The sequence below is a fragment of the Littorina saxatilis genome, linkage group LG17 (assembly GCF_037325665.1).
Source record: "Littorina saxatilis isolate snail1 linkage group LG17, US_GU_Lsax_2.0, whole genome shotgun sequence".
Classification (NCBI taxonomy): domain Eukaryota; kingdom Metazoa; phylum Mollusca; class Gastropoda; order Littorinimorpha; family Littorinidae; genus Littorina; species Littorina saxatilis.
In genome coordinates, this window is record NC_090261.1 from 61,402,717 (window position 1) to 61,430,584 (window position 27,868).

Sequence of the window (27,868 nt, forward strand, 5' to 3'; positions counted from 1 at the left end):
GCACAGACTCATCAGCATCAAAATCCAGTTGCACATAGCTATGTTCTTAGCTCAAGTCGTCTGGCAAATGAACTGATACCTATTTGAAAACACAGAGTAGTAACAAGAGCCCCATAGAGTATACGTCACCAGGGCCGGACTAGGCGAAGAGGAGGGGGGGGGGGGGGGCCGGGGTTGCCAGTGGTGGTCCAGGGGGATGTTCCCCCTGGCGGGGTCAAGGGGCAGAGCCCCTTGTGGGGGTCAGGGGGCAAAGCGCCCTGAAGCTGATGGGTAGGTCATATTCTGAGATAGGAAAATGGTCGCTCCTTGCATGAAACGGCATAAAATAAACAATAATAAAAAATGTTTTAAATAAGTGGGGTACATGTTTAGGCTGGGGGGGGGGGGGGGGGGGGGTTGCGCAACCCCCATAACCCCCCTGGTAGTCCGGCCCTGGTCACACATGATAGCCTAACTGTCACGCTGGATCCCACTTTATTCAACATATTTTACCTCAACATAATTATATTGTCTTACCTGTAATGTACAACAACTCATTTAAGTACACATAAACTGGATCATAACTGATGTCACGTTTTTTGCATATATTATACATGCCTCAAATAAAAAAAAAAGAAAGGCCACACGAGATTCACATACTGATATTTCTCGTGAACTGCGAGGGACACGTACACTGGCTAAAAGAGAGAATTACAAGCAGACGATTAACATCTGGAGGTCATTCGATCTTCTCTTTCACTGTAACGCGCACTAGTCAATATCACCTCAAAGTCTTTCCAAACTATAATGTGGGTCTTGTGAAGATTCTCAAAGCACGCTGATTCAACACTACCAAAGTTCAGCAACACATGATTTGATTTGATGTTTTCGAATCATCTACCATCTCACTGTTTACCCACACATTTCGCACCACAATACCATTCTGTCGATATTGCTCTGTAACACTTCACTGAACCGGGCCTTTCATCCACTAATGACACTTTAAAAAAAAATTCGTTACTTGGCACCCGAAATTAAATCACAGACAAATTTATCCACAGATTTTGCACACAAGCGACCCGTATTCAACAGTATGGAGAAGTAAGAACACAACTTGATCCATCAAACATTCGCCCAAAAGATAAAACTGACACCACAGTCGATTCTATAGTATTTTGACCATGATAACGTTTAAGTCTAATATTCTCGAAAGCGCACAGTTTCCCTTGGTGAACAGATGCACAAGAGAAGTTAAACGTAGCTGAGACTAACACTACCTGCCAATATTTCAGAGTTCACAAAATGGCAACACCGAACTCCTTTCATTTTTGCTGTCACTTTGCAGCTGAGTCGCCTTTCGAGAACAGAGACTGACTTCATTCCATCATCACTTTGTCAACACATGCACACCCATCAACTGATCAAACTAGGTTAATATCGTTGCACTTGGTCAATACACAGGCACATGACTTAGTCGAACAGCTATCACCTTTTCGACTTCCCCCGCATCAAGCGCCAATACTTTGTCCGACCGCTGTACTCTGTCCTAGGGAGAGGCGCCACGCTGTTAGGTGACGTCACGCCAACCCCGTTACCGTTGGTCTCAAACAGGCCGTGTCCGTCCTCCAGGTGACGGTTATAGTCGGCCTCAGTCCTGTAGCTGTAGCCACCCCGACCCTCGTGGTCGGTGGAGAAAGGGTCTACCTCGTGGTCACTGTCATTGCCGTCCCGCGACGGGCGATTGTTGTGCTGATGGTCAGTGTGATGATTGAGATGGTCACTGTGGTGGTTGTGATCGTCAAAGGGCGATCTTGATCTTGACCTGGCGTTCCTCTCTTCGTTGAAACTGTCTCCTCGGGTAGACGTCTCCTTCTGCCTCTCGCTCAGGCTGGGGCCTTCAGGCTTCCGCTCCGCCCTCATGAAGAGATAGGACAGCCTGAAGATGAGCTCGAGCAGCTCCATGATGGTGAGCACGGAGACCCCCATCCACAGACCCAAGGTGCCCCCGATGTCGGCAACGAGGTCCTCCATGCCGTAAGCCGGCATCTGCTTGTACTTGACCACGCTCAGGTCCTCCAGGTAGACGTTGAGGCGCAGCAGGTTCTGACGGATGTCTGTGGAGGCTTCACGCAGGTTGTCCAGCTGCTGACGGTTGTAATCCAGAGAGGGCGGCTCTTGGGGCTCACCGCTCTCCTTGCCTTGGGAGCCTGCGGAGTTGTTGCTGCTGCTGCTGCTGCTGTTGTTCTTGTCCGTCCCGTTGCTGAAGTCAGAGGATGGAGACGCTTTACTTCCTGTACTACTTGAACCACCACTAGACGCTGCATCACCATCCACGCTTCTCTCTGTTGTCGTTGTTGTGGCGTTGTCGTCGTGGTGCTGGCCCTGTTGTTGGAGCTCGTTCATCAGCTTCTCCCCTGCCTCAATATTGATCTTGTGCAGCGAGTAGGCCCTGTGGAGCGGCGAGACCGCGATGGAGTCGCCGTACATCTGGTTGAGGGCGTCGAACTGGTACAGCTCCGTGGGCCAGTAGGACATGGACGTCGACATGTGGTACGACAGCTCGCCGCAAGGGTGGGTACACCCACAGTTTGTTTCATATCTGGAACATGGCAGAATGGCCCGAATGTGAACATGGCAGAATGGAATGTCAAAGGCAGAGAATGTTACGGTCTACAGAAGAATACTGAAATGCATTCAATAAGGGGAGAGCATGACGGCCAGGCACACACGCACACACGTACACACACGCACGCACACACACACACACACACATACACACACACACACACCCACACCCACCCACCCACAACCGACTACACCCACACACAGACACTCTCGCAGACACCCACCGGCACACACCCACCCTCCCCCCATACACACAGACACACATCCACACACCCGCACACGCGCACAAGGCGAAATGATGGGAATGAAAAGTCTCGCTATCTGAGCAAAGGGATGGGCAAAACGCGCTGAAACGAACACGACAGTTCGAACAGTTCCATCAAGAATCAATCAACAAGGAAAGACAGCGATGATAAACAAATAAAGACAAAAAAGGCGAAGTGATGACCTGTTGAGAAGCGGGACGGGCAAGCTTGACGTCCACGCATGGACAGAACAGATCGGACAAATGCATCAATAAGGAAAGACAGCCACGTCACCCAGACTGATGGATATGAGGGAAGGTTGCCTGGACCGACAAAGCGACTCGGTACATTGGAGGGAAAATGTGAAACAATCAGACCTAACAAGAAAGAAGACAAAAAGATGCGCAACGGTAGTGAGGTAGTGAGGTAGTGGCAACTGCAGCAGAAGAATGAAGAGAATAAGTTCAGAAAAAAATCGGAGAGGGAAAGAAACATTGGACTTGCGAGTAACAAATTTGATATAAAATCTACTTTCCGTACAATGGAGCATGACAGCCCAAACGGCGAATGAAAAAAAAACCACCAACCCGGCTATACAAGTGAAAGCCCACTGGGGAAAAAAACACCAAAAAAACACAACACGTGTGCACATGGGAGTTGCAGCCTACAATCGCAGAAGAAGACGAAGATTACAAATGTCTTGATGATTTTTGTGTGAAATACAGTAGTAATCGCTTGCATGCTTTGCAAAGCCCATCGCAACGCATACAATCGCTCATGCTGGCAGCATCCGGTATTTTATTCGCTATGGTACATGTAGGCCTACTACCATCTCGACCAACATAATGTTTACTTGTTTAGGTAAATCTGAAACGAGAAAGAGAAATGTTCAATATTGCTATTACTACAATTCAATTTAATTTACTTTTTTAATTGCTCATGGAGATGACTGATCGATTAGTCACACAAACTGATAACAAAATTGAGGTTTTTGAGTTACAATGTTTGACTCTTTGACTCTCTCACTCTCATAGGTTACTGAACCGAAACTGTTGCATTCGGAACTAATAACACGAGAACGATGAATGAAGAGGTCAAGAGAAAGAGAGCGCGCGATAGAGAGAGAGAGAGAGAGAGAGAGAGAGAGAGAGAGAGAGAGAGAGAGAGAGAGAGAGAGAGAGAGAGTGAGAAAGAGAGAGAGAGAGATTGTGTGTGCGTGTGTGCGCGCGCGTGTATGTGTGTGTGTGTGTGTGTCTCGAAGATGATTGAATGTGTCTCGAAGATGATTGAATGTTCATTGACAGCGAAGTCAAAGATGTCTTTCAATTTCGAAGATACCCCTTTCTCCTGCAAGTTTCCAAGGTTCATCAAGTTCGCAAACTATCACAGAGTAAAAACCCGGAAGCAATTTGCTTTTCCGGTTCATAAGCACCGTGGCTTTTACATGAACCTGGTGAAATCTTACAGCAGAGAAAAGACACTGAAGGTTGCATTCAATCAATACTAAGTTAAACTGAAAAGCAGCATCTATATCAGTTTGGCTACGGCCTCATGAGAGAAGGGATAGCATGCAATGTTTTTTACATTTAGTCAAGTTTTGACTAAATGTTTTAACATAGAGGGGGGAATCGAGACGAGGGTCGTGGTGAATGTGTGTGTGTGTGTGTATGTGTGTGTGTGTGTGTGTGTGTGTGTGTGTGTGTGTGTGTGTGTGTGTGTGTGTGTGTGTGTCTGTCTGTCTGTCTGTCTGTCTGTGTGTGTAGAGCGATTCAGACTAAACTACTGGACCGATCTTTATGAAATTTGACATGAGAGTTCCTGGGAATAATATCCCCGGAATTCTTTTTTTCGATAAATGTCTTTGATGACGTCATATCCGGCATTTTGTAAAAGTTGAGGCGGCACTGTCACACCCTCATTTTTCAATAAAATTGATTGACATTTTGGCAAAGCAATCTTCGACAAAGGCCGGACTTTGGTATTGCATTTCAGCTTGGAGGCTTAAAATGTAATTTATGACTTTGGTCATTACAAATCTGAAAATTGTAATTAAAATTATGTTTTTATAAAACGATCCAAAATTACGTTTATCGTATTGTTCATCATTTTCTGATTCCAAAAACATATAATTATGTTATATTCGGATTAAAAACAAGCTCTGAAAATTAAAAATATAAAAATTATGATTAAAATTAAATTTTCGAAATCGATTTAAAAACTATTTTATCTTATTTCTTGTCCGTTCCTGATTCCAAAAACATATAGATATGATATGTTTGGATTAAAAACACGTTCAGAGAGTTAAAAGGAATAGAGATATAGAAAAGCGGGCCCTCCTCCTCTGCGCAACCGCTACCACGCTTTTCTGTATTGTTAATTTCACTGCCTTTGGCACGAGCGGTGGACAGACGATGCTACGAGTGTACGGTCTTGCGGAAAAAATGCAATGCGTTCAGTTTCATTCTGTGAGTTCGACTGAGCTTGACTAAATGTTGTATTTTCGCCTTACGCGACTTGCTTCTTCTTCAAATGGATCGCCTGGCGTGTTTGTTTTCATCTGTCGTTTTGAATTATAGAAGACAGGGGTGTAAGGTCGACAAAATAGATAACAAGATTTACTGGTGATGGTGATCGTTTTTGTCGTGCGCATGGCAAGATTCCTTCAACAAAACATCATCGAAAACGACAGGAAAACACACAAAAAGAAAACAAACAAACAAACAAAAATTGAAACCAAGCAAGCAAGCAATTTAGAAATGAAGTAAGGAAAACAGAAATGAAGCAGGGAAGTACGAATATAAATATTGAATGGAGGGAAGAAAGGATGGACGGAAGGACGTATGAAAGAAGGATCGAAAAAATGAAGACATGATGGAATGATGGAAGAGAGAAAGGGTGGGAAGGAGCTAGGACCAAGGGAAGGATGGAAGAGAGAAAGGGTGGGAAGGAGCTAGGACCAAGGGAGGCGAGGACGAAGAAAGGGAAGGAAGCAGTGATCGATCGAACCAGCTTACTAACCAACCAACACATAAAATTCCAAACGAAAGCAGTATATGTCAATATCCGTCGCGATATAACATTCGTGGTTGAAAACGACGTTCAACACCAAATAAAGAAAGAAAGAATATGTCAATATATTGCTATTCTGATAGGCACGTGGGGGAATTCGGGGGTTGTGATTGGATAATCTCACACAGCCCTATGTTGATCATACGTTCTTATTTCCGCGGTAGTTGCTCAATATCCTTTATATTTACAACTGCAAACAACGAATGCTTCCGGTTTCATCGCCGTGGATGAAGTGCTCGCATACCTGGTCAGGTTTGCTTCTGTGACTGGTCGACAACTTGCATGCAGACGCACAGACAGAGAAACAGAAAGAAAAAAGCACAGAGACAGGCCGAAACACGTACAGACAGACAGATAAAAACAGACATTCATTAACACTGATCGCTGCCCCTTTGTTCCGCAGTAAATACACAAACTTACAATACATTTGAATACAGAACACAAATACAGCAGCAACATTGTACCCAATAAAAATGCTTCTAGCGCAAAGGATGACGCCGCTGGGAACACTAAATGGTAAACATGTATATTTGTTCGGTTGTTTTCTCCCGAGAGCTGCTGACATTCGTGCACTTTGCAGCTATTAGTAACCTATATCGCTGTGTACAGTGCAAACCCCCTTTTAAGACCCCCCCCCCATTTTTTGTAAGACTTCCACCTTTTTAAGACCTTGATTTTCCAGATTGTCTGTTCATAACCTGTGTATATGTACCCCCATTATAAAGCTCCCTCCTTTTTAAGACCTGGTTTTCTCAGATTGTTAAGGTGTTATAAAGGGGTCCCACTATTTTTATTTTTATTTTTTATTTTTTTATTTTTTCTTCTTGTAAATAGGCGGTGAGCATCCTTCTTCATTGGTCTTTTTTCTTCTTTTTAACTCCAGCATAGAGGTATATTACACTCACGAGACATGGACATTTTCTCTTTACAATGGAAATATTTCTTATATTTACAAATCAAATTTTCTACTTAATATTTGAAACTCAAAAATTACAAACACTGATCCCCGACAAGTTGTCCCACTATACCTTTTATATTTTCTTGCCCTTTTTAAAGTTTTTGTAGCACTTAAGTTCGGCGACTACTTGACTACTTTGTAACAATGTCGTCCGCCAACCTTGGCAGACATTGGTTTTTTTTGTTTTTGTTTGTTTTTTGAATTTGCCAAGCACATCATGTGGGGCGTTTAATAAATACCACTGATTGTTACAATATTCCTTATAAACTGTTATAAATGTGTTTGAGCTACAATGGACATTAACATGTTCATGTACAATACCTCTTTTATTTTTTACTTTTTTAAAAATTCGTTAGACAGACATTGTTATAAAGTAGTCTCAGAGAGACGAACTGCCATGTAACAGGACGATTTCAAGACCATAACTGTACTTCGATATTTTGTTGTTGCAACACTCAACTGACAACTCCTGTTGCTATTTCATGGCATTGTCCTCATCCAAACTGACAGTATAGGCTAAGGATTAGCTTATCCTACCATACTTTTTTCTTTTGCGGTACTAAAGCCTTAGGCTGAAAATGTTTTTTTCTAATCTTAGTGACAGGGTATACGAGAAAGATATTCAATGAGATCAAAACTACACTTTGGTAGTAACGTACTACCACAAGAGACAGACACACATTAAGGTGTCCCAGCTGTGACATCTTTCCGGTCCTTCCCAGACAAACCATTGTGCCGACTACAGTACCTGCTTCCTTGACACAGCGGGACGTTTTACTGGATAATTCTACTCTTTAATTTCCACCAGTGAAACGACCTTTCTTCGACTTCACATGCCTCGCACGGTCCTTTTTCTCTGACGTATTTCCGACGTGTCTGAGAATTTGAATTTTAGAAAGTTTCAACCGTCGCGAGAAAAATGTTGCAGACTGGAAAATGACTTTCAAGAGGAAGAAGTAGAAGGTAAGAAAAGGTGTTAAGAATCCGGTTCCCTTTATCTGTCGTAATCTGGGGTAAAACAAAATAGTTTTTTTCCGGAAATGACTGTCAGGATCTTCAAGCGGAGTGACAGAGTTTGCGCCCAAGATTGTGAGGCGGAAGTGCACGATGCTGACTGCGGCTTTTACGTGCGATCCCGACAAACAACTAACTCTGATGTCTATGTCATGCTGTTCGCGCTTAATAGGACACCCTTTTCTTTGGAAAATGTGAACATCAGAGCCCCGAAACTTAAAGCCGCAGACAGCATCGTGCACTTCTGACTCACATTCTGGGGCGCTTACTCTGCCACACCGCTTGAAAATCCTGACAGAGTTATTTCCGAACATCGTCTATTCTCTGTCCAGACAGACAGAGAGGCCACGAGACAAGGACAAGTCTGTTTTCTTTCACCTCACTTCTTCTTCTTCTTCAGCGTTCCAGAAATTCTGGTGACGTGTGAGCTCGTTTGCCCATTTGGGTTCCCCACACTATACTCTGAAAGCATATTCAGATTCACTCCGCTTTCGTTGGGTAGGCATGCTGGGTATTTTCGTGTTTCCATACCCCACCGAACTCCGACATGGATTACAGGATCTTTTCCGTGCGCACTTGGTCTTGTGCTTGCGTGTACACACGAAGGGGGTTAAGTGACTAGCAGGTCTGCACATAATTTGACCTGGGAGATCGGAGATCGGAGAGAGAGAGAGAGAGAGAGAGAGAGAGAGAGAGAGAGAGAGAGAGAGAGAGAGAGAGAGAGAGAGAGAAAGAGAGAGAGAAAGAGAGAGAAAGAGAGAGAGAGAGAAAGAGAGAGGGGGGGAGAGAAAAAGAGAGAGAGACAGAGAGAGAGAGAGAGAGACAGAGACAGAGAGACAGAGACAGAGACAGAGAGACATACAGCGCAGAGAGGCAGAGACAGAGACAAAGAGACAAAACAATCGGCGAAAGACAGAAGACAGACATACAAATAGATAAGATCTTCGAGATGATTAATGTTGGCCGATAGGAGCAGACACAATCAGAGATAACAACCTCGCAAACACACCAAACACCACCACCAGCCTCCCCAACGCTGATCAACACCAAAATCCAACTCACCCTCACTCGCTCTTCAGCCTCTCTACCGTTTTTCAATCTGTCTATAACGCTGATACACACCAAAATCCAACTCACCCTCTCTCGTTCCTCAACCTCTATGATCAACACCATGTTGGTCTGAAATCGCTCCGGAGTTCTTGAGGACAAGTTGGCAAAAAGCCTACCATGTGAACGGCCCCAACGATTTTGGTTCGATTTAGGACAGATTTAGCCGCAGTTGAGCTCTGCTCGACTCGGCCGTGACTTGGCGCAGATTTTGCGCAGACTTTTCTTTATAGCGCTTATGGGCAGAATATACCTGCGCAGTTTCAGCGGCACAGACGACGCACTGCCTATTATTTATGCCGCGATGGGGATTATGACGAGTACTTGGCCTGTTTTCCTTTCATGCAACGTGTAGCGGGCTGGGATAAGCTGCAGTGCGTCGTCGGTCCTGCTGAAGTTACATAGGTGAGCGGAGCCCCTTACTGGTTGGTTGGGCCCTGACGCTGATCAACACCAACTCACCCTCTGTCGTTCTTCAGCCTCTCTAACACCTTGGCCTCGCAGTGCAGAGCGGGTAGGTGCTGCGTGAGGTTGTAGTCTCCCTTGTTCTGCACCATGAGTCGCCAGTTGGGCACGTGGCCGCAGTACTGCACGTGCATGACGTCAGGGATCTGGGGCAGCACGGAGGAGCGACAGCCGCACTCCCCGACGATCAGCTCCTGCTTGCACACCGCGATGCACGTGGAAAACGTGCTGGTGAAACTGGGTCAACACACAGATAATAGAAGAACAATGAGAGCGAGAAACAAAAAGACCCAACTTTTATATTTATGTAGTGACGTAATTACACGAATAGGGGAAGGGCTCCTAATATGGACCGGCTCCTAATATGGACCACCTCTTGATCTGACAAACTAACGGCGCTAGAGCGCTAAAAACAATTTCATTCGCTGTATTCACCCTCTCTGGATAACTTGTCAAAACAGTTGCAGAAACACAAACCTCAAAACCGTTAGGCTTTTTCTCTTTTTTTCACTTTTGGCAGCGTTCACTCTAAATTTGACGCCTAAAACGGACTCGTTTCTGTCCACAGCCAAAGCTTTTATCACACAAAAATTGCTATATATGACAGCTAAGGCCGTATTTGTTACATTTTAGCAGTTTTGACCCCGAGTTTCTACTGCAAACAAAAAATAATAGCAAAATCTCAAAGTATGTGTGAGTCCCCTGATATGGACCACCTTCAGCAAATCGAAGAAAATAAAAGCTAAAGGCTATTTTCAGTAATTCATTAAGAAGCTTGCTGAAAATAACCTATAACTAGCCCTCAAGCTTTCAAAAAAAAAATATCAAATTGTCTTCTTTTTGTGGAAGTTGATAATTTCACTTATTTTCACTCTGTTTTTGATATGCTTCTTTAGTTTCCTCGTGTGCTTAAAAAAATGCTCTCATCAACCCGAAACAGATAAATCTAAAGCATATTTGAATTAGTCTGACATGCACACCAAGTTGTATCATGTTATTTTGAAGTATAGGGGGCTTTTGACAGTGATTCGTGAAGGCCGCTTCACTGGTCCATATTAGGAGCCTGGGCGCCTAATATGGACCATTTGTGATTTTTTCTGTATTTAATTTTTGCTGAATGTCTATCAAAGCTATTTCACTCTAATTAGGCCTAACGGTTCACCTAAGAGAGAAGGACTACCAAACACAAAATGAAACTTCTTCGCAAGAAAACAAGCTAGTTATTAGCATGAAACAAAAAGTGGTCCATATTAGGAGCCCTTCCCCTACTGATTGTAATGTCGTCGTCAAATGTTAATAATAGGTGATTACAGTATTTTTGGGGGGTCTTTTTCATTTGTACAGAAAAAAATAGTTGAAAGTGAGAAACCAGTTGAAATAACCAACAAAATAAATATAATGTGTGGAAAAAACGAAGGAAGAGGAGAAGGCAGAAAAGAATTTAAAGAAAATGAAGACAAAGGAAGACACGAAGAAGAAAGAGGGCGAGGATAGTGACGATAGGGGAAGGAAGAGGGAAGAGAAATAAGGAGACGGGGATGGAGGATTCAATTCAACTCAATTCAATACAACTTTATTACCTGAATGTAACAAACAGACATTTTTCTTTTTCTGTTGATGATAGGATGATAATGCAGACCTAAACGAGTGAGCGTGGTTAGTCATCACTTTCTGCAGCAAAGATCAACCTCCTGTTTCAGCACTTCATGCACTCAAGCCAGACGTCCTTTCCTCGAACAATTCGCAGTTTCATGGAGAAAAAAAAATCCCAGACGGGCCAAGAGCCTCCATTCTTTGAAGCTCTGAGTAGATTCTACTGCCGCCCAAAACGTCAGCAAAAAATCAACACGCCGAGCACTCCATAACCCCGGAAAGTATATATCTACCCCTTACGGCCACAATGAAATTGAAAGTAATTTAAAATATTGACTTCTTCATACCTTCGGGGCCGTTAAGAAATAACTTTACTCTGAACTTTTCGACCAGTCGAAAAATACTGTGTACTCAAAGACCGCGCGTATGCATTGAGGCGAAGACACTCTCTGACAGCTCAGTAAGTGGATTGTCCGAGAGCAGTTACACAAAGACTTTGATTGTTTTCTTTTTCATTCTGAAGTTTGAAAAAAGAGACATAGGCAAGGGGAGGCGTGCTCAGTCGAGTACAGACGCATGGACACATACAGTGACACAGACACAAAGGCACATACCCTTTGTACACTACATTGGGGTGTGCACGTTAAAGATCCCACGATTGACAAAAGGGTCTTTCCTGGCAAAATTGTATAGGCATAGATAAAAATGTCCACCAAAATACCCGTGTGACTTGGAATAATAGGCCGTGAAAAGTAGGATATGCGCCGAAATGGCTGCGATCTGCTGGCCGATGTGAATGCGTGATGTATTGTGTAAATAAAAATTCCATCTCACACGGCATAAATAAATCCCTGCGCCTTGAATATGTGCGCGATATAAATTGCATAAAATAAAAAAATAAAATAAAAATAATCCCTGCGCTTAGAACTGTACCCACGGAATACGCGCGATATAAGCCTCATATTGATTGATTGATTGACATACCCACCGACACACAGGCATATACACACGCAGGCACGCACGCAAGCACACACGCACGCACACACAGACACACACCAACACACACACACACACACACACACACACACACACACACACACACACACACAAACACACACACACTCACACACGCAAGCGAGCGAAAGCACGCACGCTTGTCTGCTTGGCACGTGCATCAAATAATCTCCGTTCACCTCGAACAGCCGCCAAGAGATGAGAGGTCAGAATCACGAGTACATGTACAACACACACCTTATTTCTGTATTGTCTCAAAATTAACTTTAACCATCCGTAGTCGCACTTTACTGGGAGGTCAAAATCACGAGTACATATACAACCAGAAAGGACAAAACACCCCCCATTTTTCTTTAGATTAACTTTTGCATTCTGTGGACTTCCTTTGACAGCCCTCTCAGAGTGGTGTCAGAACAGGTGAAATTGGACAGGGACAGCTTGGCATGTAGAAACAACTTAATTGACAGAAAGGAGAGCTTGAGAATCCTGACCATAGCCAAACATCCAACACCCATAGATTCTTGTTTTCCAACTAGGTATCAGACTGGTGAGAACAGTTGCGATAGGGCAGGGGCAGCTTGGCATGTAGAAACAACTTAATTGACAGAGAGAGGAGCTGGTAAATCATGGAGCCAAATCCTGGCCATAGCCCAAAAGCCAACAACTCCAGATACTTGTTTTCTAACTTTGTAATACATGGTTATCTACCAGTGCTGGACATAGTGTAAGAGAAGGAGGGGCTTCCAAAATAGGCAGGGGTACAGGGGCTGGCCAGGCGGGAGGGGGGTTATGGCCCCCCAGATGTTGTTGAAATGTAACATTTGAAAAGAGTACTTTGGGCCTCTCCTTCAAAAACAAATGTACATTTGCCTGGAAAGGGGGCGGGGGGTAGTGGTTGGGGGGAGGGGTTTCCGGAACCCTCAAACACCCCTTCCCCTAGCTCCACCCCTGTCTACTATCAACCTTCTAAGTTGCCATGGGGTGCCACATTCTGGCGATGACCGAAAAGACAGAAATCCAGATCTTCTGTTATGTACCTTTGCTCATTCAACTGTACAACACCACACTATCAAACTCTGACAATCCTCTGAGGCTGGTGTTCAAACAGTTGCCATATGACTGACCAGCCTTGCATGGAGGAACGGCTTCATGAACATGGAGGTGGAGTATGTTAGATCATGGAGTGCTCATTCTGCATACTTATGATACAATTGAGAGAAAACCATGACCATTTTACTACACGATTCCCCATTCTCAAACTTACTTGGTCAGCCATCTCAGGGTAGTGTCCGAGCAGTTGCCATAGGGCTGGACCAGCCTTGCATGGAGAAACGGCTTGATGGACACGGAGGTGCAAAGTCTTAGAGCCATGGAGCGCACATTCTGCCTATGTTCCACGAGAGAAAACCTAAGCCTCACTATTTAATTACACGATTTCCTATTCTCAGACTCACTTGGTCAGGCCTCTCAGGCTGGTGTCGGAACAGTTGCCATAGGGCTGGGCCAGCCTGGCGTGGAGGAATGGCTTGATGGACACGGAGGTGGAGAAGCCAGGGGCCACGTCTTGACCGTGGTCCACGGGGATGGGAAGCGTGTTGGGGGCATGGACTAGGACTCTGGCCCCCGCGCTGTGCAGGATGTTGGTGTCCAGGGTGTACACGCCGTACGTGCCGAGGGGAGGCTCGTTGTTGTCCAGAAACATGATCACGCTGTGGAGAGATAACAATGAAAATGTTTAGAAAAAAAAAGAAATTCCTTCGAGGTAGGAAAAACACCCCCGTTGGTCAAAGGGAAATAACCATTCTCACTGCACCCATTCTCACTGCCACCAACTGAGAAGGTTATTTCCCTTTGACCATGCATATGTTTCTCTATAAGTCCTTGTAGAATCTTAATCCACCAATAACTCCCTAACCGTGTGTTTGACTGGTCCCAATTTTTGTAAGGACCGTCTCAGGAATGTATAGAACCTGTTCACCAAGTTTGGTGACGATCGGTCCGTTCATTCTTGAGATCTATATGCGAACACAAACACACAAACACACAAACACACAAACAAACAAACAAACACATCGACCGAAACCTATACACACCCCTATACCGGGGGTGTAAAAAAGGTTCCCCTCTGTATTTGTTTGTTTGTAAGTCCTGAAAAAGTCTCCATAGACGAAACATTCGACATATGTTTGGGTGTGATGTCCTTTTAATAGGGAGTACAGATTTCTTTTGTTCTCCAAGAATGAAAATGTTGTCATTGCATTTCATGTGTGTATGTCTTCCTGAATGTCGTAATCAATTCTGTATTAAATGTGAGTCATATGATAGTTTTAAGGGCAGGTTGGGTGCGTCAAAGAAAAGTTTCCATTTTAATGTACCCAACTTAATGGACAATAGAGTGATGCTATTGTTATTGTTATTGTTATTGAAATTAGGTACCATTCGTTTGGCTGCTACCTGTACACAGTGGGATATGTTTTTGATATATTAAATTTACAAATTCACTAAGGTGTCATTCATATAAAAACATGCATGTATGTGTGCTCTTTGATGAGTATTTTCCTTTTTATTTGAGACAAATTGTATTAATTGTATATATCGTGTTGTGTTTTGACTGAACATATAAAGCGCTTCGAACTGTGGAGAAGCGCTATATAAATGTTCCAATATTATTATTATATTATGTTTTTTGAGCTTCAACAGGCAATGCAACCCCCCTCCCCACAATACGTTCGAAAAGAGGACGGGACAAGGAAAAGGTATATGATGTGAGCTTACAAGAGCGCTTATTTTTTCCTCACGATATAAAAGTTGTAGCGGTTAATCTGGTAAAAAGCTACTACATTCTTAACTCTTCAGAAATCCACGAGCCGTGCCAGCCATCTTAGTGATGCCCCATTGCGCCGGCTTTCATGATGTACACACGCTTTGACAATCAAGCAACACATTACAGAGGTGATAGGAGGCTGCTTCCCGCCGATTTCCATACAGTTGGGCCATTATTCGCTCACAAAATTCGTTCTGTTATTCCTTCTCCGGAGGAGGCGTGATAACGCTTACGACAGAGAAAACATAAAGATAATAGAGCTGAAGTAGTTCAAAATAGACTTCCATAAAGTTTGATAAATGGATTTTTCTTGTAAAATTTAGAATTTTGTGGCATCCATTTTTAGGCCTAAGTTTTTAAAGCAAAAAACAAGGTAACAGGTATCGGAGATTTGCAGACAAGAAACGCGTTTATACACCAAGAGACATAAACAGAAATGCTTTTTCGACAGCATCCTTGCAACAAAAGTGAACATTATTCAAGTCACCAGCCAAAACGGCACTAGCAACAAGAAATGTTAAGTCCTTTGTACTGGAAACTTGCATTCTCCCAGTAAGGTCATATATTGTACTACGTTGCAAGCCCCTGGAGCAATTTTTTGATTAGTGCTTTTGTGAACAAGAAACAATTAACAAGTGGCTCTATCCCATCTCCCCCCCTTTCCCCGTCGCGATATAACCTTCGTGGTTGAAAACGACGTTAAACACCAAATAAAGAAAGAAAGAAAGATCAAACATAGTGACAACACTCAAGAGATGCTACTGATCTGACCGTTTGGGGGGATTTTTTTGGGCAAATGTGACGAATCTGGAGAATCCACGGTACGTTAATCTAAACGCACACGGCACGATTTGCTGTAAAACGCCCCACAAACATTATAGTTAAGTAAATGGAAGTGAGTGAATGCGCTTCAGGGCACTGCTTCTCTCCGGTGTTGGAAACAGAAAGTAGTCCAGAAGCGCCACCTGGTAGTACCACGCCCAGCGCCCTCTATGACGCCGCGACCTAGCAACCTGGTAAAGTACATAAACAAGGGAAGTAACTATGTGGAAGTAACCCACAATGAGTGCTATTGCTTAGCCTATGACACGGTATTTCATTAAGCTTTTTAAACAATAGTTTCTTTTTCAAAGAGAAGGCAGTCCTCCTACGCGGTATTTGTAACACAGAATCTTAAAGTGTAACTTTGGAAGCGATTTGAGGGCCTTTTTTCTTAGGTATTGTCCCTTTAACAAACGCGATCTTAAAACGATGGTCTGGCTAGGCTATAATGACCGTAAAACTCTGCAAGAGCTAGCAAGAAGCGTGTATACAGATACACCAGCAGGCTCCCGTGGACCCAATGATTACATACAAGAACCATATACATAGGCTTACGTACCATCCCTCATACATAAAACATACAAAAAGACAGATGGTTTTGCATGATTACTAACAAGTAAGTTTAAATACGTTCCCACATACAAGGAGGCAGAAATGCAAAGATACAAATGTTTCCACTTCTCCTGTTTTCACCCTTACGGACCCGCCCAGACGTCCAACTCCACCCATCGCCCCCCCCCCCCCCCCTAAGCCCTAGGCCACATGAATTATTTTCTTCAACCAGAACCAACACAAAGACAGACATATAGACTTACATACATACAGACAGACAGACAGACTAAAGCAAACACACACACATACACACACACACACACACACACACACACACACACACACAGACATACACTAATGCACGCATGCACACACGCACGCAATGACAAACTAACAGACGGACAGACAGACAGACAGACAGACAGACAGACAGGCAGACAGGCAGACAGGCAGACAGACAGACAAACACACACATACACACACACACTCACTCCCACACCATATTTCACCACCCTCACCCCCCTTAACACACCCCACCCTAACACGAACATCCTTGCATCACCTCAAGCCATGCTCAGGACCCGTAGAGTGCACAATCAGCCTCTTGTCCGTGTGTGTAGGCTGCGTGTTGAAGGTGAAACAACTGTAGTATTTCCCGTCAAAGGACGTCGTGAAATTAGCCGTGGAACACCGCTGTTTGTTGAAGCGACAGTGCAACAACGACTCGTTCAGACTGTGTCGCACGTGCCACGCGTCTTCACCCACATTTTCGTGGAACGCGCGGATGGAGCGAAGGCGAGCTTCTTGCTCTCCGAAGTGGAAGGTCTCCAGAAACTCCAGCCAGCTGCGCACATCTGAACTGCTGTTGTTGTTGCCGTCGCTGGAGCTGGTGTTAGCATCCAGCAGTAGGCGCAGCTTTCGCCACGAGATGGGCTCGATGTTGCACACTGTCACTGAGGGAAACTCCACTGGGTGGCTGTCTTGGATCTCCGATACTTCTACCACCTGTCATGAAAAATGAAAATGTCTTGTACAAATATGAGGATAAAAGAGCTCTCCCGTTACAACAGATGAAGATAAAATTTCTTCCAACACTGAGTTTGGAACCCCCCTTGGTGGCTGTCATAGATCTCGGACACTTCTACCACCTGTGAAGATAAATGATTTGTTGCAAAAATGTGAGGAAAAAAGATTGCTCATGTTACAACACATAGGCAGGGCCGGACTAGGCGAAGAGGAGGGGGGGGGTTGCCAGTGGTGGTCCAGGGGGATGGGCAGGTCATATTTTGAGATAGGAAAATGGTCGCTCCTTGCATGAAACGGCATAAAATAAACAATAATAAAAAACATTTAATAAGTGAGGTACATGTTTAGGCTAGGAGGGGGGGGGGGGGGGGGTTGCGCAACCCCCATAACCCCCCCGGTAGTCCGGCCCTGATAGGGATGGGACATATTCGATTTATGACATGAGGAGCCAATGTCACATATGGAAACTCCACTGGGTCTTGGGTCTCTAACACATTTACCACCTGTCAAGATCAAGAATCACAATGATCTGATGCAAAGAAAGCTCTTGAAATTGTGGCATGAAATGGGCTAAATACTGCTTACATTTTAGCGTATATATCCGGGTTTTCTAAATGAATGATGGGTACGTGTCGGCTTGGTTCTTTTAGGGCGGGGGATGTCTCCGCAAAAACTCACCTGATACTGGAGGTATTTATGCACAAGGCTTGACAGCTGAGAGATTGCGGCGCCCACCCCGAACAGTACCAGCAGGCTCCACACGATCTTCCTGCGACTGTCATGTGACCGGACGATGCGCGCCACACCATGCGCGTTGCTCTCTGACCCAAGCTCTCCAATCAGGGCCAGGGCTGTCTTCCTGATCGGCAGGCGGCGCTCTTGGTCGTCATCCATCTGCAACATGAGTAAACACTTAATGACAAACGGCACCGATTACACAAATCAAGAAGTCTCTTTTTGACGCCCTCTTCCAAAGTGAAATCGCCGACGTCAAAACCACAACAAAGTTCGAGAAGACATCACAATGCGAATAATGGCGTCAGGTAAACATTCTGTTGCTTCCCCTGCAAAATAAAGTTACCTTTTTCAAAGGCAATAGGTAATTGAAATGTGTAAGAGAGATAAAGCCATTACCCGTATCCCCCTCTTAACGTAGGCCAAAAATGTACACCATTCGTGTATGCCCCCCCCCCCCCTTCCAAAAAATATAACAGTCTGTAAGATGGAGTAATGCATTGAGTATTTTCCTAAATCGTCAGTCTAAAAACAACATTCTCAAAGCGTCAGCCGTTCAACTGTTTGATGGAACAAGAAACGGAGCAAACCCAAAAAGACAGTTTTAACACCTTAAACAATTTATCAACAGGTTCAGACACATGCATATCAAAGGAGGGATTAATATTACCCAGACTTCAGGCCTTGGCCAAAAAGAAAAACTAGTGACTTTTGTGAGGGCCATGTACAGATGTTCGAACTGTTCTTCTCCCCTCTCTTCCTTTAGTCAAAGAGTCCCCCGCCCCCCTCAATTTCCCTCCAAGCAACAGCTGTGGGTGAATAAACTCAAGATGATTCAACAGAACTCGTCTGTCTTTAAACTTCCCAAGTCATAACTTCCTCTTTGTCCTCCTTATTTCTATTTCATTTTTATTTTTGTGTACCTACTAAGGCAATGTTCACTTGTATTGTGTTGCGGTTAACAGACACCGTCACGAGTCAAGAATCACATCACACACACACACACACCAAAAAAATCAAAAGAAATCACTGTTTTATTTGAAGTAACAACTGTTGGCGAAATCAGTCAAGATAATCTAACACAACTTGTCATCCATCGTCTGCATGGTGGTAAACTTGTACGTTAACATTTGATGTCTGTTCCTGTCTTTTTGTTTCACCCGAGTAATACTATTTCTTTTCGTTGCGGTTAACTGGCCACGTCATCAGTCCTGAGCCACACACAAAAAAGAGAGAGAGTTAAAATCACGCTTTTCTTAAAAGTTACAACCGTTGGTAACTCATGAAGGGCCTCACGTAAGCCTGACATGGAACGTCTGTAAGTTACTACTTACTTAATTGGCCTCTCTCCAATTTCCTTGGGTGACGCTGACTTTCGTTGACTCACTAATCCACCAGTCAAGAAACACGCCACGCACAAAAAAGCTAAAATCGCAGTTTTGTTGGAAGTAAAAGCCGTCATCAACAATTCCTGATGGCGTCACGTAAGTCTGGCGCCAAACTTCCAGGTTACTAAGCTTACTTCCCTCCCCTTCCATTTCTTTCCCCTCTCTTGAGGTAAGGTTTACTTTCGTTGTGGCTGACTACCGAACAGCTGCCTTGCAAATTGGCAAACAGTCTTAACGAGTGTGTTCTTTACCAATTAAGCGGAATCGTTAAATGTTAAGAAAAGACTTTGGAATGGACGAAGCAGCTTGGGCCGGGTTAATTTGCAGATGGTCATCAGATTCCGCGGTAGTTGACTTCTTGAGACATACTTCTTTCTAGATTCAGTGGCATAGTTCATGCTTGTATTGAGGTGCTGACGAGGCGAGTTTTTACACAACGAACGAACGAACGAACGAACGAACGAACGCACGCACGAACGAACGAACGAACGAACGAACGAACGAAGGAACGAACGAAAGAAAGAACGCACGCACGAAGAAACGAACGAACGAACGAACGAACGAACGAACGAACGGACGAAGGAACGAACGAAAAAAACCGAACGCACGAACGAACGAACTAACAAACAAATGAACGAACGAATGAACAATCAAAAGAACGATCGAACCGAAAACAACACACCAAAAAACCAACTCAACAAGCAAGCAAACAAGCAAACAAGCAAACAAACAAACAAACAAACCATAGCAAAAGCAGAACGCGATTTGTTCATTTTCATTAACGTCCACAGCTGTCAGTATGCACTTACATCTGATAAGTTGTAATTTAAATTGATATAATCTATCGCTGAAGCTTGCATTTTTCATGATCCGCTAACTTCGACCATTATTTTTAAAAATCACTGAGACTCGGCATGTAACCTCTACGTATCCACCAGAAGGACGTCATCTAACACCTCGTTCTTATAAACTAACATATTGCAAAAGCACCGTTCTGCCTTGCAGATCCGTTATATATGCGAAGACTTCATTTAAAAAAGCAAAACACAACACTGGAACATTGCGTGTCATTGAAATCGCCGCAAGTTTCCAAACTCAATTCCAGCTGGTTTGAAATACGTATGCAGTAACACGCAGGAAGAAGAAACAAGTCGCGTAAGGCGAAATTACTACATTTAGTCAAGCTGTGGAACTCACAGTATGAAACTGAACGCACTGCATTTTTTCACAATGACCGTAGTCCGCCGCTCGTGCAAAACGCAGTGAAATTAACGAGCCGGCCTATTTAGGGCGGTAGTGGTTGCGCTGTGCTGCATAGCACGCTTTTCTGTACCTCTCTTCGTTTTAATTTTCTGAGCGTGTTTTTAATCCAAACATATCATATCTATATGTTTTTGGAATCAGGAACTGACAAGGAATAAAATGAAATTGTTTTTAAATCAATTTTGGAATTTTAATTTTGATCATAATGTTTATATTTTTATTTTTCAGAGCTTGTTTTTAATCCAAATATAACATATTTATATGTTTGTGGAATCAGGAAATGATGTAGAATAAGATGAACGTAAATTTGGATCGTTTTATATAAAAAAAAAACATTATTACAATATTCAGATTTTTAATGACCAAAGTCATTAATTAATTTTTAAGCCACCAAGCTGAAATGCAATACCGAAGTCTGGCCTTCGTCGAAGATTGCATTACAAAAATTTCAATCAATTTCATTGAAAAATGAGGGTGTGACAGTGCCGTCTCAACTTTTACAAAAAGCCGGATATGACGTCATCAAAAGTATTTATCGAAAAAAAGAAAAAATCATCCGGGGATATCATTCCCAGGAACTCTCATGTCAAATTTCATAAAGATCGGTTCAGTAGTTTGGTCTGAATCGCTCTCCAAACACACACACACACACACACACACACACACACACACACACACACACACACACACACACACACACACACACACACACACACACACATACACCACGACCCTTGTCTCGATTCCCCCTCTATGTTAAAACATTTAGTCAAAACTTGACTAAATGTAAAAAGGAAGGAAAGAGAAAAAGATAGTAAAAAAGAAAGAAAGAAAGCTTGAAAAAAAGAAAGAAAGAAATGAAAAGCGCAAGCCAAAACATAACACACATTACGTGTTATTAAAATCGCCACCACTTTTTCACACACTGTCCCAGCAAAGCCAGTGAAAGAGACTTATGCAGAAACACGCATGAAAGAAAAACAAACCGAAAAAAAACGAAAAAAAGAAAGAAAGAAAAAAAAACGAAAAGACCCCCCCCCCCCTCCAAAAAAAGGAGGACAAAACCGCAGACCAAAATCAAACACAACACAGGAACATCGCGTGTCATTAAAATGGCCGCAGGTTTTCCACACGCTTCTCGTTACCAAGGGACCAGACGCAACAGGTCGATGAGACGACAGCAAACCCAAGTAATCGTGGGTGGCGTCACGTAATCAAATCCTAACTTGACATTACGATTCTTTTGATCTGGCTTGATGTCATCTCCAGGTGTTTTTTTCTCACGCAGACAAAGTTAAGGGAGAGTTTATTATGATCATGCAGGGTGAAACGAATATGGATAGATATAACTCTTGTCGCAGTAGATATTAACGGGTGAGACTCATTATGTTAAAATGTTATCTGGGCAGGATCTAGGCAGGGTGGGGGTGGAGGGGATTCCTGGGTTCTGGAAGCCCCCTCTCCCCTTATTCAGCAAATAAACCTTTTTTTTTCCTCAAGAAGATGTACAAAATACCCCTTTAGCCCTTTAGAATGCGAAATTTCAACAGCAGCTGGGGTGCAAGCCCCCCCTCTCCCACCCTGACCCCCCGCATGACTAGTCCCTGTAACCTTGCCTAATTTTGGAAGCCCCTCCCTCTCTTACACTAGGACCAGCCCTGGTTATGTCGCCCAACATTAAATTATGGTCGCTGTTATAATTTTACTACAATCACTGCTCTCGCTTGTTGCAGTTACCACTTTTAACTTCGTGTTACAGTTTAATAGTTCCCGAATTGATACGAAAAGTAATGGATCACAGGGATGCAAAAGTACAATCCAGTGTTCCTGTCGTTAACTTTTCTACAAGCTGCTTGTTACCCAGGGCCGGGGGCCAGACAACAACAGGTCGATGGGACGAAACGCAAGTAATTGTGTGTGGTGTCATGTAATCAAAGCCTAACTTGACAATTTCGAAGATCTGTCATCTCCGCTTTCGTTTTTACACCCAGACCACCCAGACAAAGTGCAAGGGCACTGAGTTCATCTGATCTGCAACGGGGTATAGGGTGAATCAGATTTGGAAAGTAAGATTCTTTTGCGGCATGACCTAGTAAGGCCACTGGGTTATATATGTAACTCCGTGGATGAGAGTGATTATGTAAAATGTTATCAGAGCCTTTGAAAAGGTCCATGATGTTTTGCTATGCAAATGACGGTCACCACTATGATCGTCCCACTCACTTCTTTTGCGTGTTGCAGTTACCACTGTAAGCTTCGTGTCACAGTTCACAAAATAATACGAAACGTTATGAGGTCTAGAAGACGAGGTAGGCAGGGGTGAGAACAGGCAGACTTTTTCGGTCAAAAACTTTTCCACAGGCCGTATGTTGCCAAGGTACGAGAATAACGGTTCGATGAGAGGAAAGACAAGCATTACTGGGCGTGTTAGACTTGAGACGAGGGTTGCAAAGACCCTGATAAACCTCTAATTTCGCACTGAGACAAAGTTCGAGATGAGTTCATTTGATGATTATGTGGGGTGAATGGAAAAATTACCAAATGGAAACATGGATAAAATTTAATACACTTTTTCCCCAGAAAAAAAGTAATTGTGTCTATGGTAAAACAGGACAAGCGAAATAAAAGACGACACCGCTGTGTTTTTGCAACGCGAGATTATTGTAAATGTAAAGTTATGACAAGGCTAATTGTTGTTGTTTTGACAAATGAGTTATCTTCGCGATAATCTTGCTGCAGTTACGGCTTCCGTTTGCCGCAACAATCGCCCTTAGCTTCATTTTACAGTTCAAAAGAGGTTCCTTTGAAACACTGTGGTATATAGAATCAAATTGCTTCAAAAACGCATGCAGACTGTCACAAAAAGATCCTATACAAATGTTAAACAAGTCGCGTAAGGCGAAAATACAACATTTAGTCAAGTAGCTGTCGAACTCACAGAATGAAACTGAACGCAATGCCATTTTTCAGCAAGACCGTATAGGCTACTCGTAGCATCGTCAGTCCACCGCTCATGGCAAAGGCAGTGAAATTGACAAGAAGAGCGGGGTAGTAGTTGCGCTAAGAAAGATAGCACGCTTTTCTGTACCTCTCTTTGTTTTAACTTTCTGAGCGTGTTTTTAATCCAAACATATCATATCGATATGTTTTTGGAATCAGGAACCGACAAGGAATAAGATGAAAGTGTTTTTAAATTGATTTCGACAATTTAATTTTGATAATAATTTTTATATATTTAATTTTCAGAGCTTGTTTTTAATCCAAACATAACATATTTATATGTTTTTGGAATCAGAAAATGATGGAGAATAAGATGAACGTAAATTTGGATCGTTTTATAAATTTTTATTTTTTTTTACAATTTTCAGATTTTTAATGACCAAAGTCATTAATTAATTTTTAAGCCACCAAGCTGAAATGCAATACCGAAGTCCGGGCTTCGTCGAAGATTACTTGACCAAAATGTCAACCAATTTGGTTGAAAAATGAGGGCGTGACAGTGCCGCCTCAACTTTCACGAAAAGCCGGATATGACGTCATCAAAGACATTTATCAAAAAAATGAAAAAAACGTTCGGGGATTTCATACCCAGGAACTCTCATGTCACATTTCATAAAGATCGGTCCAGTAGTTTAGTCTGAATCGCTCTACACACACACACACAGACAGACACACACACACACACACACGCACATACACCACGACCCTCGTCTCGATTCCCCCCTCTAAGTTAAAACATTTAGTCAAAACTTGACTAAATGTAAAAAAGCAATGCTCTAAGGAAGCATACAAGAAGGAAGCATACAAGAAGGGTTCTCTGAAACCTATAGCAACACAAGAGAATGCTAAAAAACCCAAACACATACGATTTGTAATAAGTCGCGTAGAGTCCTCTGAAACGTTGCAATAAAAACAGAACTCGCCAGAACCACAGGAATTTACACTTCAGAAATGCACAACACTGCAATTACTTCCTATTGCCACAGGCCAACAGGACTGAATGAGGAAACCTGTACCGTTGCATGCAACAGCCCACCTCGTGGCTTCGGGGCCGAAATATGATGCTGGTTACATAATGAAGAAGAGGCGAGATAGCGCACGTCAGATGCTACTGCGTCGCACAATTCCTGAAAGGCAGTAGCACGTCTGGGTTTTCTCACTATACCTGCAGAAAATGAATCGATTGTCCTCGCTCCGGTGACTTCTGGCATAATCACCCACAGGTGGGAAGTAAGTTACCTGGCGGCATCTCAGATATCCGTATCTCCTGCAGGTATCTCTTACCCATCCACCGACCCATCTATCTACCATCACTCTGTCTGTGTCGCGCAATGCCCATAGCTTCCAGGTAGTACATAATCCATCATGTTTGTCCGTCTTTTCTTCTCTTCCGTCACCATTTCCGCCTACCTACTTTCTAGAATTCTGCTAGTTCTAAGGAATCCATCATGCTTGTCTTCCATGCCCCCCCCCCTCCCCCCCCCCCACCAACCTCTATCTAGTCGCAACCCCTCCATTCAGCATTTCAGTATTAGCTATTCCCGTGGTTTTCTTACTCACCTGTCCCTTTTTTTTTACCTGTTCCTTATTCTGTAGCCCTCTGTCCGTATTTTGGCCCCTTTCTCCACCCCCTTTCCTGCTAATCCGTTGCTTATTGTTTAGATGTTCGATGGTCTGCTACTTATTGTCCTTTATTAACTTGCGTCACTCCACAAGTCTCCCCCCCCCCTCAGGGCTGATTAACTGACTGACTTTTAACATCCTTACTTCACGCCTTTCGGGCTGGTCCAATGACCTCCATCATATTTGCCCCCCGCCCCCTCCCCCCCTTTCCACCACTTTCGGGCTGGTCCAATGACCTCCATCATCCTTGCCCCCCGCCCCCCCCCCTCCCCCCCTTTCCACCACTTTCGGGCTGGTCCAATGACCTCCATCATATTTGCCCCCCGCCCCCTCCCCCTCCCCCCTTTCCACCACTTTCGGGCTGGTCCAATGACCTCCATCATCCTTGCCCCCCGCCCCCTCCCCCTCCCCCCCTTTCCACCACTTTCGGGCTGGTCCAATGACCTCCATCATCCTTGCCCCCCGCCCCCTCCCCCTCCCCCCCTTTCCACCACTTTCGGGCTGGTCCAATGACCTCCATCATCCTTGCCCCCCTCCCCCTCCCCCCCTTCCACCACTTTCGGGCTGGTCCAATGACCTCCATCATCCTGGCCCCCCGCCCCCTCCACCCCCCCTTTCCACCACTTTCGGGCTGGTCCAATGACCTCCATCATCCTTGCCCCCCGCCCCCTCCCCCTCCCCCCCTTTCCACCACTTTCGGGCTGGTCCAATGACCTCCATCATCCTTGCCCCCCTCCCCCCCTTCCACCACTTTCGGGCTGGTCCCATGACCTCCATCATATTTGCCCCCCGCCCCCGCCCCCCCCCCCCTTTCCACCACTTTCGGGCTGGTCCAATGACCTCCATCATCCTTGCCCCCACCCCCCCTTTCCACCACTTTCGGGCTGGTCCAATGACCTCCATCATCCTTGCCCCCCGCCCCCTCCCCCCCCCCTTTCCACCACTTTCGGGCTGGTCCAATGACCTCCATCATCCTTGACCCCCGCCCCCTCCCCCCCCCTTTCCACCACTTTCGGGCTGGTCCAATGACCTCCATCATCCTTGCCCCCCGCCCCCTCCCCCCCCCCCCTTTCCACCACTTTCGGGCTGGTCCAATGACCTCCATCATCCTTGCCCCCCGCCCCCTCCCCCCCCCCCTTTCCACCACTTTCGGGCTGGTCCAATGACCTCCATCATCCTTGCCCCCCGCCCCCTCCCCTCCCCCCCCCCATTCCACCACTTTCGGGCTGGTCCAATGACCTCCATCACCCTTGCCCCCTCCCCCTCCCCCCCCTTTCCACCACTTTCGGGCTGGTCCAATGACCTCCATCATCCTTGCCCCCCGCCCCCCCCCCTTTCCACCACTTTCGGGCTGGTCCAATGACCTCCATCATCCTTGCCCCCCGCCCCCTCCCCCCCCCCTTTCCACCACTTTCGGGCTGGTCCAATGACCTCCATCATCCTTGCCCCCCGCCCCCCCCCTTTCCACCACTTTCGGGCTGGTCCAATGACCTCCATCATCCTTGCCCCCCGCCCCCCCCCCCTTTCCACCACTTTCGGGCTGGTCCAATGACCTCCATCATCCTTGCCCCCCGCCCCCCCCCCCTTTCCACCACTTTCGGGCTGGTCCAATGACCTCCATCATCCTTGCCCCCCGCCCCCCCCCCCTTTCCACCACTTTCGGGCTGGTCCAATGACCTCCATCATCCTTGCCCCCCGCCCCCCCCCCCTTTCCACCACTTTCGGGCTGGTCCAATGACCTCCATCATCCTTGCCCCCCGCCCCCTCCCCCCCCCTTTCCACCACTTTCGGGCTGGTCCAATGACCTCCATCATCCTTGCCCCCCGCCCCCCCCCTTTCCACCACTTTCGGGCTGGTCCAATGACCTCCATCATCCTTGCCCCCCGCCCCCTCCCCCTCCCCCCCCTTTCCACCGCTTTCGGGCTGGTCCAATGACCTCCATCATCCTGGCCCCCCGCCCCCTCCCCCTCCCCTCCCCTTTCCACCGCTTTCGGGCTGGTCCAATGACCTCCATCATCCTGGCCCCCCGCCCCCTCCCCCTCCCCCCCCCCATTCCACCACTTTCGGGCTGGTCCAATGACCTCCATCATCCTGGCCCCCCGCCCCCTCCCCCTCCCCCCCCCCATTCCACCACTTTCGGGCTGGTCCAATGACCTCCATCATGCTTGCCCCCCCGCCCCCTCCCCCTCCACCCCCCCTTTCCACCACTTTCGGGCTGGTCCAATGACCTCCATCATGCTTGCCCCCCCGCCCCCTCCCCCCCCTTTCCACCACTTTCGGGCTGGTCCAATGACCTCCATCATCCTGGCCCCCCGCCCCCTCCACCCCCTCTTTCCACCACTTTCGGGCTGGTCCAATGACCTCCATCATCCTTGCCCCCAACCTCCCCCCTCCCCCTTTCCACCACTTTCGGGCTGGTCCCATGACCTCCATCATCCTTGTCCCCCGCCCCCTCCCCCCTTTCCACCACTTTCGGGCTGGTCCCATGACCTCCATCATCCTTGCCCCCCAACCTCCCCCCTCCCCCTTTCCACCACTTTCGGGCTGGTCCCATGACCTCCATCAT

The 27,868-nt window shown here is 45.4% G+C and overlaps 1 protein-coding gene across 1 annotated transcript; it reads right to left on the minus strand.

Moving 5' to 3' along the window:
- Positions 1-184: 184 nt before the first annotated feature.
- On the minus strand, positions 185-27,868 carry LOC138953346 (FMRFamide-activated amiloride-sensitive sodium channel-like). The gene is made up of 6 exons (XM_070325146.1): positions 27,686-27,868; positions 17,972-18,187; positions 16,830-17,272; positions 13,524-13,778; positions 9,460-9,699; positions 185-2,578 (listed from the first exon to the last, which is right to left on the minus strand). Exons 1-6 carry the CDS (start codon positions 27,866-27,868, stop codon positions 1,465-1,467), a joined length of 2,451 nt encoding a protein of 816 aa, XP_070181247.1. The 3' UTR covers positions 185-1,464.

Coding starts and splice junctions, on each gene's coding strand:
- LOC138953346 (XM_070325146.1), bottom strand. CDS start 27,868: ATGATGGAGGTCATGGGACCAGCCCGAAAGTGGTGGAAAGGGGGAGGG. Junction 18,188..27,685: donor TGGAAAGGGGGAGGGGGGAG/GTTGGGGGCAAG, acceptor CTCATGTTGCAG/ATGGATGACGACCAAGAGCG. Junction 17,273..17,971: donor ATAAATACCTCCAGTATCAG/GTGAGTTTTTGC, acceptor TTTTCATGACAG/GTGGTAGAAGTATCGGAGAT.